General features: G+C 35.5%; 1 protein-coding gene across 1 annotated transcript in view; it reads right to left on the bottom strand.

Annotated features, from left to right (window-relative positions):
- SPINK5 (serine peptidase inhibitor Kazal type 5) overlaps positions 1-12,217 on the bottom strand; it is a gene marked incomplete at both ends in the record, with an annotated part of 83,408 nt that overhangs the window by 13,260 nt on the left and 57,931 nt on the right. The window contains 5 exons of the mRNA XM_081303142.1: positions 4,764-4,891; positions 6,128-6,221; positions 7,854-7,981; positions 9,241-9,304; positions 10,175-10,302. Of these exons, the coding sequence (XP_081159268.1) occupies positions 4,764-4,891; positions 6,128-6,221; positions 7,854-7,981; positions 9,241-9,304; positions 10,175-10,302 (542 nt within the window). The remainder of the gene's footprint in view (positions 1-4,763; positions 4,892-6,127; positions 6,222-7,853; positions 7,982-9,240; positions 9,305-10,174; positions 10,303-12,217) is intronic.

Below are 12,217 nucleotides of genomic sequence, written 5' to 3' on the forward strand. Positions count from 1 at the left end.
TGCACTTTGATATATCCCATACATAGATGGGATATAATTTCTCATTTTTCTGAGTGTACATGTTGCAGAATCATATTGGTCATGTAATCACCTATATACACACAGTAATAATGTCTGTTTCATTCTACTATCTTTACTATCCCCACATCCCCTCAAGAAGGTTTAGAGGTGAAATTGGTGTTAGCCCTTTCCTCAGGTCTCCTCCCCTCCCCTCCCATCACTTCCCTGTACCTAATCTAAGATAATGCTATTCTCCCTAGTGCCCACTGCCTTATTGTGAATTAGCATCTGTATATAAGAGAAAATATTTTGGCTTTGGTTTTCTGGGATTGGCGTATTTCACTTAGCATGATATTCTCCAACTCCAACCATTTACTGGCAAATTCCATAATTTTACTCTTCTTTAAAGCTGACTACTATTCCAATGAGTTTACATACCACATTTTCTTTATCTGTTCATCTATTGAGTGAGATGAAATCTTAGATTAGTTTTGATTTCCATTTCTCTGATTGCTAGAGATGTTGAACACTTTTTCCATATATTTGTTGATCAGTTGTATTTCTCTTCTGTTGATTCTATAGTCTAGCTATTGTGAATTGAGCTTCTAGAAACATTGATGTTCTGTAGTTTTCATTGTAGAAGTCTTTCACCTCCTTTGTTAGATTGATTCCCAGTTTTATTATTTTTTTTGAGGCTATTGTGAATGAAGTGTTTTCCTAATTTCTCTTTCAGTGGATTCATCACTGATATATAGGAATGTATTTGATTTATGGGTGTTGACTTTATGTCCTGTTACATTGCTGAATTCATTTATTATTTCTAGAAGTTTTCTCATGGAATTTTTTTTTGATCTTCTCGGTATTAAATCATGTCATCAGCAAATAATGATAGTTTGAGTTCTTCTATACCTGTTTGTATCCTTTTAATTTCTTTTTTTTTTTTTGTCTAATTGCTCTGGGGAGAGTTTCAAGGACAGTGTTGAATAGAAGTGATAAAAGAGGACATCCTTGTCTTGTTCCATTTTTTAGAGAGAATGCTTTCAATTTTTCTCCATTTAGAATGATGCTGGCTTTATTTGGCATATATAGATTTTACAGTGTTGATCATGTTCCTACTATCCCTAGTTTTTCTAGTGTTTTGAACACAAAGGTTTGCTGTATATTGTCAAATGATTTTTCTGCATCTATTGAGATAATCATGTGATTCTTGTTTTTAAATCTATTAATTACATTTATTGATTTCCCTATGCTGAACCAACCCTGCATCCTGGTGCACTACCTTTTAAATATGTTTTTGTATATGACTTGCTAAAATTTTATTGAGAATTTTTGTATCTTTGTTCATCATGGATATTAGTTTAAAGTTTCTTACCTCAGTGTGTCTTTGGGTTTGATATCAGGGTGATATTAACCTCATATAAAGAGTTTGGAAATATTCTAAATAATTCACAAATAAATTATGAATGGATAGTAGAATAAATCAAGGATGAAATAAAGAAATTCTTAGAGTGCACTCATTAAAAGAATAAAAAGTCAACAAATAAATGACCTAACACTACATCTCAAAGCACTAGAAAAAGAACAGGTCAACACCAAAAAACAGTAGAAGACAGGAAATAATTAAAATCAGAGTTGAAATCAATGAAATAAAATACTCATGGACAGGTAGTCTTCAAGTGAACTAGACAAACTTCTTGCAATTATGAAACTATAATATAATATAGAAAATATAATGTAAAATAATATAGATAATAGACAAATAAGCAAATAACTAAATAAGACAAGATGATAAAGATAATAAAGTAACAGAACGGGAACATAGTTGCTGTTTTAATTATGGTATTCAGAAAGGCCTGAGAGTTTAGGGAGACCTGTAAAGTATGGACAAAGTAAACCATTTGGAAATCAGGAAGAAGAAACAACTGAAAAAATTGACAAAACAAAAAGCTGGTTCTTTGAAAAAATAAATAAAATAAATAAACCCCTGGCCATGCTAACAACAAAAAAAAAAAAAGAGAGAGAAAACTCAAATTATTAAAATACAATATGGAGAAGGAAATATCACAACAGACATGTCTGAGATACTGAAGATAATTAGAAACTATCTTGAAAATTTATACTCTAATAGAAAATATCAAAGACACTGACAAATTTATAGATATATATGATCTACCAAAACTGAATGAGGAAATCATACATGATTTAAAAAGATCAATTTTAAGTAATGAAATAGAAAATGCCATCAAAAGCCTAGGACCAGATGGATTCTCAGCTGAGTTCTACAAGACTTTCAAGGAAGAATTAACACCAGTACTCCTCAAAGTATTCCATGAAATAGAAAAGGAGGGAACCTTCCAAACTCACTCTATGAGTTTGGAATATCACCCTATGCAAAATTTGATTTACTGACCATCTCAACAGTTTAATAAAACTGAATTTGAGTTCAGTAACCTAATTTTTAAAAAGCAAGTCTGGTGACTCTGGTGCAGTTAACCCAAGATCCAAACAATATAAAACTTTAATTTGTGTTATTTCTTTTTCAGAATTTCACTTGGGTTTTCACACTAAAAAAAGGATTTGTATAAATATAATTATATACCTATATATACACATATATGATTTTAATAAATACATATTTATTTTAGGGAGTTCCCTTTAAGTATACAGGAAATAGAGATGTGGCAATAAAATACACATTTAAGACTCACATTTAAACTCATTAAATTTTAATCAAGTAAATTATTGGAAAAATGAGTGTTCCTATAATTATTTGGCTTTAGTGGAATTTGAATTATAGTCATAGCTCTGCTCAAAAAACCTCTAGTATCCTCTGAACACATATAGAATAAAATTCAACATCTTTCTCATGGCTCTAAACCGCCTTCTATAATCTTTCAAAACTCATTTCCTGTATTTGTCTCCCTTCCTCAATAATCTTTGATGATAATCTTCATAACCTCCTTTTTGATCACATGGGCTTGCTAATTCTCACACACATGTATTCAGACCTTGCATTGTCTCTTGCTCTGTCAGAAACTTTCTTCTTCCTGATTTCCAAATGGTTTACTTTGTCCAAACCTCACAGGTCTCCCTGAACTCTCAGGCTTTTCTGAATACCATAATTAAAACAGCAACTATGTTCCCGTTCTGTTGCTTTATTATCTTTATCATCTTGTCTTATAGAGTTATTTGCTTATTTGTCTGTTATCTATATTATTTTACATTATAGTTCCTATATTATATTATAGTTTCATAATTGCAAGAACTTTGTCTAATTCACTTGTAGAAAACCTGTCCATGTAGAGTGCCTGTCAAATGGTAGGCATTTAAAAGCCAATCATTGTAGGATGAGTGTCTTTAAAAGATTGTCAAAATAATCAATTTAAGTTTTCTCCTGTTAACTATTCCAGGTAAAGATCTTATAATAGCAGATTTTTATCTTAATAATCTTATTCATTTGACGATCTGTGGTTTTATACAAAATATTCTTTTACAAAATATTTTGCTATTAAAGAATGATACAGAAAGAAAGTCACAAATGAAAAGAGCTATATCATTTAAATTTATCATATCTACAAAGTATGAGTCTTGGAAAAAGAGAACATGGTATTTATGTAAGAGACCATAATATTAGTGATTATTTATTACTGTAAATATTGTACCAAATATTTACTGAACATTAGGTCAACACTACTCGTGACAATTCACATTAAATGGATGTCTATTTTGTGTCTGTTGTTGTGCTGAGGTTTACATGGCTCATCTCATTGAACTACAAAAAGAAACACTACACAGCTACTGTGATTATTGTTGCCTCTTTGGACTTAAAATATGAGTCATTGAAGCCTTTGGAAGTGATGTGACCTGTTCAAGAACATGGAACTAAAATACTCATCTAATGCTAACCCCTCACATGACCCCACTCTTGCTCCTACTGAAGATTTTAATAATGTAGAATAGATAGTAGGCTGTTATTCAGAAGAACTGGATTCTAGCTTGAGCCCTGATGTTCACTCCTCATGAAACCCTGAATAAATCAATCTGTTTTTCTTAATAGTAGAGTGTAATATTTAAATAAGATTTTCTCACATGGCCAATTGAACAATTTTTTTTCAAGTAGAAAGGTGAAGAACATGTGTGTGTGTGTGTGTGTGTGTGTGTGTGTGTGTGTTTTAAGGGGGCAATAAATAATTGTTAAACACTTATCAATTAAATGCCATGATTAAGAATATTGTGGTAATTTTGGGAACTGAAAACACTCTTCAAGGTCACCTACAAATACTTCTACTTACAGATGGGATTGATAGTAATTGTGTTACTTGCCCTAACTATGCAAAACAAGGGCCAAACTGGGTCATAAAGCATGCTAATTCAGTACCATGAACCAAGGTAAAAGAAAGAGGAATAAGTGTGCCATAAATACAACAGGAAATAAGCTTTCTTGAGTTATATGAATTGGCTATTCCAAGTGACCATCATGAAGTCCTCCTAGGGTTCAGGCATAATTGAAGAACAACTCTATCAATAACAGCATTTGGAAGTCACACAGAATTATAATAAAAAACAATGTGGGCACCAGCCACTTGATTAGCTGCCCCCTAGGGTCCATATTTCTTAGGAAATGCAAGAGAAAGAGATAATATTTTGGAAATGACAAAAATAATGATTTTCATGAAGGAAGCCAAAGAAAATTAGAAATAGTTATTAATTCAGGGAGAGTACATGCCTATCATTTAGAAATGACTGTTGTAATAAGCACTCACAGTAGCTCTTTACACATGGTACATTTGTTGTTGTATGATTTCCCGTCAGCACCACGTACAGGATCACTCTCCCGAGTACAGCTGAGTTTTCCATTTTGCATATGATCCCGATACTCAGCACATGGATCCTAATAAGGGAAAAGAAAGCAGGCCTCCTGAATTGGTTAGACTATTGAATTATCATTAAATTTGTTAAACAACCTGAGAAAAGTTCTTGCATATTTAAATTGCATATGCAATTTAAAAGCATAGATCAAAGATGGGCAAACTATAGTCCATAGACAAAATATGTCCTGCTGCCTGCTCCTACATGTATAGTTTCATCAAAGCACATCATTGATCCTTTTTTAAGCCTTTATTTGTGGTTCTTTTCCAACAATAATGACAGAGATGCAGAGTTACAACAGACACCATATAACCCATATGCCTAAAATATTTACTAACTGGCCTTTTACAGAAAACATGAGCTGACTTCTCTTGTGAGTAGAAAGGAAAGAAAAATGCTGGGGGTAAGTGCAAAGTTACATAAATTATCAAAAAAGCTAGCTTGTTCAAATTACAGAGAAGGCAGATAAAACATATGTACGGGTGTACTTGAAAGTGAGAATTTAGCCTCCTCAAGCAGAAGAGATTGAAAAAGCAGAAAGGACAGATTTCATTAAAGGTAAAAATATAGACATGTTTTAGATTTAGAAACAAAGAAATGATCTTGAGATTCCAAGGTCATAAGAAGATAAATAAGGTGGCCCTAGTCTTAGCAGGTTGTATTGACAAGTCCGAGGAGTTGCTTTATATGCAATATTGTCCTGCTGACACTTAAAAATGTTTCAGAAGATGTGCTAAATGCATGCCTAAATTATTTTATCTCTGTAAGAGTACTGCTAGACAAGGGAGACAAATGATGCATTCAGTGTTTCACAGGTCCAAGTGGTAGTGAGCAGGTCTGTATCCCAAACTCTTAGACTCCAAAGCCTGTGCTCTTTCACCATGTGATGCTGCCTTGGGCCAGTAGAAAAGATGCCTCAGGACTTGGATCCATCCAGGGTAAGAAAAAATAATGAAAGAAGATGCAGAGCATGTGAAAGATATGCTGACAGAAGCACTAAGTCACTAGAACATGGGGGAGAAAACTGGGATCAGGTCTTCATGTGGCTAATTACTTCCATGTTTAGAGAATCCAAAAGGAGCCCTAGAGAAGCTGTGATGGCTGACATCTTACCCTGCATCCTTTAGGAGACATACTCTGTTCCTCCAAGCACCCTTTCTGACTCCTTACTCCCTATATTCTCCTTTGCTTCAGGACCTATCATTGTCCCACTGCCCACAGTCCATCCCCTGGTTATGTCATTAGAGGTGGCTCTTACCTGAGCTTTCCCTCCTCCACCATTAGAATCTTGTCCTGCAGAATTTCTCTGATCATCCTCTTCTTTCTTCTTTCTTTCTTCATTTTCCTTCTTGCTGGAAATTAGAAAATGGAAGATAGCAAGAAACGGTTTTCAGAACACAGAGCATATTTCTATGAGCTTCAAATCACATAACCAAGTTAGATTTGTATAGTGTCTACCTGCACTTACTTAATATCTACTATGTTACAGACCCTCTTGTCCAAAAATAAAAGGGATAAATTGGGTGGAGTCCTTTGCCTAAAAAGCTTTCATACAGTATAGAAAACCAACATACACATAATCACAAACCAGGCAAGGTGAGCCATTAATTAGCATTTCCTAAGTGTTAACTAGGGATTTCCAGCTGTATTTCTTATAAATACCTCATGTTTAAGAGGCCTTCCCCACCCCCCACCCCACACAAAATAATTTGCTTCTCTACCAAGCATTACCATCCTCTTGGATTCTCTGCTTTTCTGGAAGAACAAAGTATTGGAATCTCCTCTGAGGGCTCCTCTCTCAGCTGGTATAGCTGTGGCCACATAACCTTGAATTCACCTTCACATTCTTCCCCCTTGATCCACTAACCTTCTACCCTGCTCCTGCGCTCTAGTTGTCTCTCACTGGATTACTGCAACCCTTTCCCCTCACTCTCCTCCAGTAGCATTCTGAATTTTGGGCCCTTCCTTTTCTTTCTCAATTTTCTGTTAGCAAATGGATCTTCCTAAAGGGGCCACATTTTGGCCACCTCCTCTCCTACCTGAAACCATTTCAGCAGCTTCCTAGATGTAGAATTGACCCCAGAATCCTTGATTTGTCATTCAAATGTGGTAAGTTGGTAAATTCTAATTAAACTAAATGCCTTGCTCTTGACATAATATAGATTTCTTAACTGAGGTCCTCACCTCTGCTATTTCACTCTTTTTTCATTCCTTCCTGTCATGTCTACACCTGATCCAAACTGCAAGGTTCAGTTCTAATTCCACTTAGAACTTTATATTAGTTGTGCTTTTTCTGAAGTACCATACCAACATTTTTCATTTAACAATTCCTTTCATGTTATATTAGCTCATGTCTATATCTAATACCTAGGGGCCTATATGATTTCTGAGAGTTTGTTTCATTCATCTGTGTGTAATCATTAGATATGCTATATATTGTACATGTTCAGAAAATTGCTATGGAATGAATTAAATATTTTAGATGTACTTCTAAACATTTTATTTCCCAAAATGTGATATTTACAAAATTGTAAATTGAAAACTCAAATTGACAGTAAAATCTGCATGTCTTCTTCCTTGTGGGAATTCTAAAATAATCGAGAAAAGGGATATACTTGTCAAAGGACTTAAATATTAACAAGAAAAATATTCTGATCTAGTGGTGATCGAGGCTCTACCCCAGAACTAGAAAATGACCTAATAATGTATTGTCTATTTCTAGAACTATGAATCTTGGTGTGTGTGTGTGTGTGTGTGTGTATGCGTGTGTGTGTGTGTGTGTGTATATAAATTTATATATATACACACATATATAAATTTACCTAAAAATTCTTTACAGATAATCAAGATAGATAATCATTTGTTTCTTCTATATTTAAGGAAGGGAAAAGTCCCCCCCACACACACACACACACATCTCCTACCTAGCTTTGCCTCCCAACTACTTTCTCAGCCCACAACAGGAGCTCTATCTATGCACTCACAAGACTGCCTTGCACATGGCACACTTATTGCCATGGGTCTTGCCATCTGGGCCACGCACAGGATCGTTTTCTCGTGTGCAGAAAAGAGTTCCATTTTGCAAAAGGCTCCGAAATTCACTACAGTTATCCTAAAAGAAAGAGAAAAGGCAAGACCTTGGTTATGTTCTTGGAAATTATTTTGTTGGTTCCTACTAAGTACTTCCTGAAAGGTGCTGGGATGAGGGAAAGAAATACCCTAGGGATTTCTTTCTCTGACAATTCTATCACCCAATTCCTACTAAGAACATAGAACTCAAAAAGAGATCCGTGTTTCTTTTTCCTTGCAAGTTATCCCCCAAATCCAGACTGAACCAGCAATTACACATAAGTAAGACTCTCTTAACAAACTGGGTTCTCTGAGGACTGGTTGCAGTCCTTATTCAGGGGGTTGCTGTCTATCTCCATTACATCATAATGCAAAAAAAAAAAAACAAAATTAAAAACACTACACATGTTATAGAATTAAAAGATTAGAGTTGGATAAATCCTCAAATTTCATCTAGTCTGACCATCCATACTGTCTCTCAATCCCTAACTTGCCAAGAAGTCATTCAATTTCTGCTGGAAGCCATGCGGTGATAAGGACCCCATTACCTACCAGATGGTTTATTCCAAAAATTTTACTGGATAATTCTAGCCATAATACTACTTTTGGGAGATCTTTGAAAACAGGTTTATTTTCCTAAGTTAATAAAGTAGGATGAATATGTTCCTTCAGACCTGAAAGCAAAGATGAAGCCTTTTACATCCTTCTGAAAAATCAATGGTATTTTTCCTCTTTCACGCATGTTCTTTAGATATTTGAAGAGAGCTTTCTTGATCTTCTCTCATGCTTCTGAATATTCTCTTCCAAGAGCTAAACATACCCAGATACTTCAGTTGTTCTGTTTATGATGTGGTTTCAGTACCATTTCCTACTCCGGATTCTTCCCCTTTCCTAACAAATTTAGCATAATATCCTAAGTGTGGCCTGGTAACCATACTATGCTGACAACTGCATTGCCAGTGAGAATTCCAAATTTTCCATCAAGAGAACCTTGGGTAAAGGTTTTTGCCTCTCTGTACTTCAGTTATCTCATCTACAAAAGGAAGTAATAGCACCTATTGTACATGGATAAAATAATAGTGGCCAATATGTTTTAAGTACTCAATAAATATCCCAGATTATTATTAGAATATGTGATAAGTGTATAAATATGCACAGTTACTAACATGTAGGCACTACTGGATAGACGTAAACTCTAGAGTTATCTGAGAAACTAATAGAGAATAAATGAATCACTTAAGATCATGGAAGTAACTACCAGCAGTAATTAGGATTGATTTTGTATTTTTCCAGGACAATTACCTTTTCAGATTCTCTTTTAACTTTTTCTCTGGATTCATTAACTTTTTCTTTTGCTTCTTGCAGGCTGTTAGAGAAGGGTAGGGGAGAATCATTCATAGAACTCAATATAGATTATATTAAAAGGAAAATATCTCTAGGTAAGAGTATTCCATTACATCTATACCTCTGTTTATTTACCTCAGGACTTGAAAAAAAGTAAATGCATACACCTCCATATCATTGTTCTAGTTTTTTTTTTTTTTTTGGGGGGGGGGGTTACAAGTGTCACTTGACCACTGAGCCACATCCCCAGCCCTGTTTTGTATTTTATTTAGAGACACAGTCTCACTGAGTTGCTTAGTGCCTCAATTTTGTTGAGGTTGGCTATGAATTCACAATCCTCCTGCCTCAGCCTCCTGAGCCACTGGAATTACAGCTGGGATTACAGGCATGTGCCACCATGCCCAGCTATGGTTATGGTTTTTAATATTTCTTAAAAAATAAGACACACATGTAATAGCAAACCAGTAAACAAATTTTCACTATGTCATTTCTTTTACAAAATACAGATATTGTCCTTCTCTCAAAAATAAATTAGGATATTGATGAGAGGTTAACACTTTTTTCTACTTGTTAGTACCCAAAGATTACACCTTTGGATTAATCACAACTGTGCCCCGTGCGCAGATATGAGAAGGCCTAACCCTTTTATGCCATTAAGTCCAGGGAAATTTGCCCTTAGAACATGGGCCTTCCTTGATGGTAATTCAAGTACTTTTCAGGACACTAGGAGAAAAGCGTGCTAAGTATGTAGCCTCAAAATAGTAAATCTCCAAACTCAATGCCTATACAGCCTTCATTATCTACCTCCTGGAGAGACCAGCAGTGTCACCCTCTCACCCACCGGAGCTTTCCTCCTACACTCAGCAGCAGCAGTGACTGGAACTCTACTCACAAGAAGGCCTCACACATGGAGCAAGTGTTGCCGTGGATTTTCCCATCCAGGCCCTCAATGGGGTCATTCTCTCTGGTGCAGGGGAGCCGCCCATCCTTCACATACTGACGGTATTCACTGCACAGCTTCTGCCAAAAGGAGGATGATTTCGGAATCAGATAACAAAGCACTGGAAACCTTCCTCCACTTACCCTTTTGAAAACTAAAACACAATGCCCTACAGCATAATGAATGCATAGAAAACATGATGCAGAAGGAGAATATTAGCCAAGATTTTTTTTCTCAGTGGCCTAAGCCATACATTAATTGGAATATAAAGCAGTTGTATTCATCTCTTTAGAAACTCTTCAATTCAAACATTATTCTGAAGCAAGCACTGTGGCAGATATAAAGCACAATTTATTGTCTCTTAAATTTGCAAAGGAATTTGCGGTATGCAGAATAATAACTCTCACTCTCACCAATATGTCCAAGTCCTACTACCTGGGACCAGTGAATAGATTACCTTACATGACAAAGATAAGGTTAAAGGCCTTTAGATGAACAGAGTATCTTGGGTTACCCTAATGGGCTTCATCTCAAGAACCAACCCCTAAAATTGAAAGGATGAGACAGAATAGAGAGTGAGATATGATCACAGAGGAATAGTCAGAGAGATGCAGTGTTGCTGGCTTTGAGATGGAGGAAGGAGTCCAAGCATGTGCAACACAAATGGCCTCCAGAAGCTACAGAGCAGGACATGGATTCTTCCCTAGAGATTCCAGAGAGGCAAGCTGCTCTGCCAACATTGGATGTTAGCCCAAGTGGTATGTTTGTCTAACTTCTATCCTACAAAATCATAGATAAGAAATTTACATTGCTTTAAGCCACCAAGTTGTGGTAATTTGTTGTAGCAAACATAGAAAACTAATACAAAGTGTTTACTTTTTTAGAAAAAAAAGAAATTATAAGAATTAAGCAAATTTTGTAAAAATAAAGGCATTTTCTTGCATAATAAATGATAGAGTTATTAAATATATTATTCAAGTGGGGGAAATCTTTAGGGAGAAACTAATGTATATTCTGAGCCTGAATTTTTATTTAGTCAAGGAAATTTCCTAAGAGCAAAGCCATATAGAAGGCAAAGTTGTTGAATAATTAGTGAATAGTGCAATGTGACACATCCTATTGGGTAATGAGATTACACAGATAAATACAATAAATACAGCAACAACAGATATTACATATTGAGTACTTAAGATATGGCTGAGGTTGTGGCTCAGTGGTAGAGCACTTGCCTAGTATGTGTGGGTTCAATTCTCAGCACCACATATAAATATATGAATAAAATAAAGGTGCATCAAGATCTAAAAAATGTTTAAAAAGATATGGGAGACACTGTGCTGTTATACATAGATAAGTTTCTTATAAGTAATTATAACATTCTCATTTTATAAATGAGGAAATCAAGACATATAGATTTTGGCTATCTGAACTTAACTTGTAAGAAGACAGAGCAAGGATTTGAACCCTGAGAGCACAAGTTTGAATTCAGATTTTTAACCATGATATCATGAATTCTACAAGACAGAAAGACATGAATTGATTCTTGACATGTTCAAAAAGCAACAAGATGGTCAGTGTAAACCAGCAGAAGAACGGTATGTAGAACAATAGGAAATGAGGTCTGAGATGTGACAGGGATCAGACCAAGCCTGGCCTGTAAGCTACTAGAAGGACCTCAGTTCTTACTCTGAGCTGAGAGGCCTTTGGGTGACATGGCTTGCCTAATGTTTTTAAATGATTACTTTTCTCTCAGAATCAAAGATAGACACTAGGGAGTACAGGTAAGAGGTAAGAGAAAAGTAGAGATGAGGTCTTGTAAACTGGAAAAGGATAAAGGAAAGAAGGGACAAAGACCTAGGCACAGCCCTTCAGGCATATTAGCCCTGTTGGGCTTAATATATAAGAAAAGGAGTCTTCTAATCCACCGGGATCCAATATATTTCCTCATTTTGCAGACACTAAGACCCTGGGACTGGTGGGGTAGGAGACAGGTTGAGG

The sequence above is a fragment of the Spermophilus citellus genome, assembly GCF_964194105.1.
Source record: "Spermophilus citellus genome assembly, chromosome: 1".
NCBI classification, from domain to species: Eukaryota; Metazoa; Chordata; class Mammalia; order Rodentia; family Sciuridae; genus Spermophilus; species Spermophilus citellus.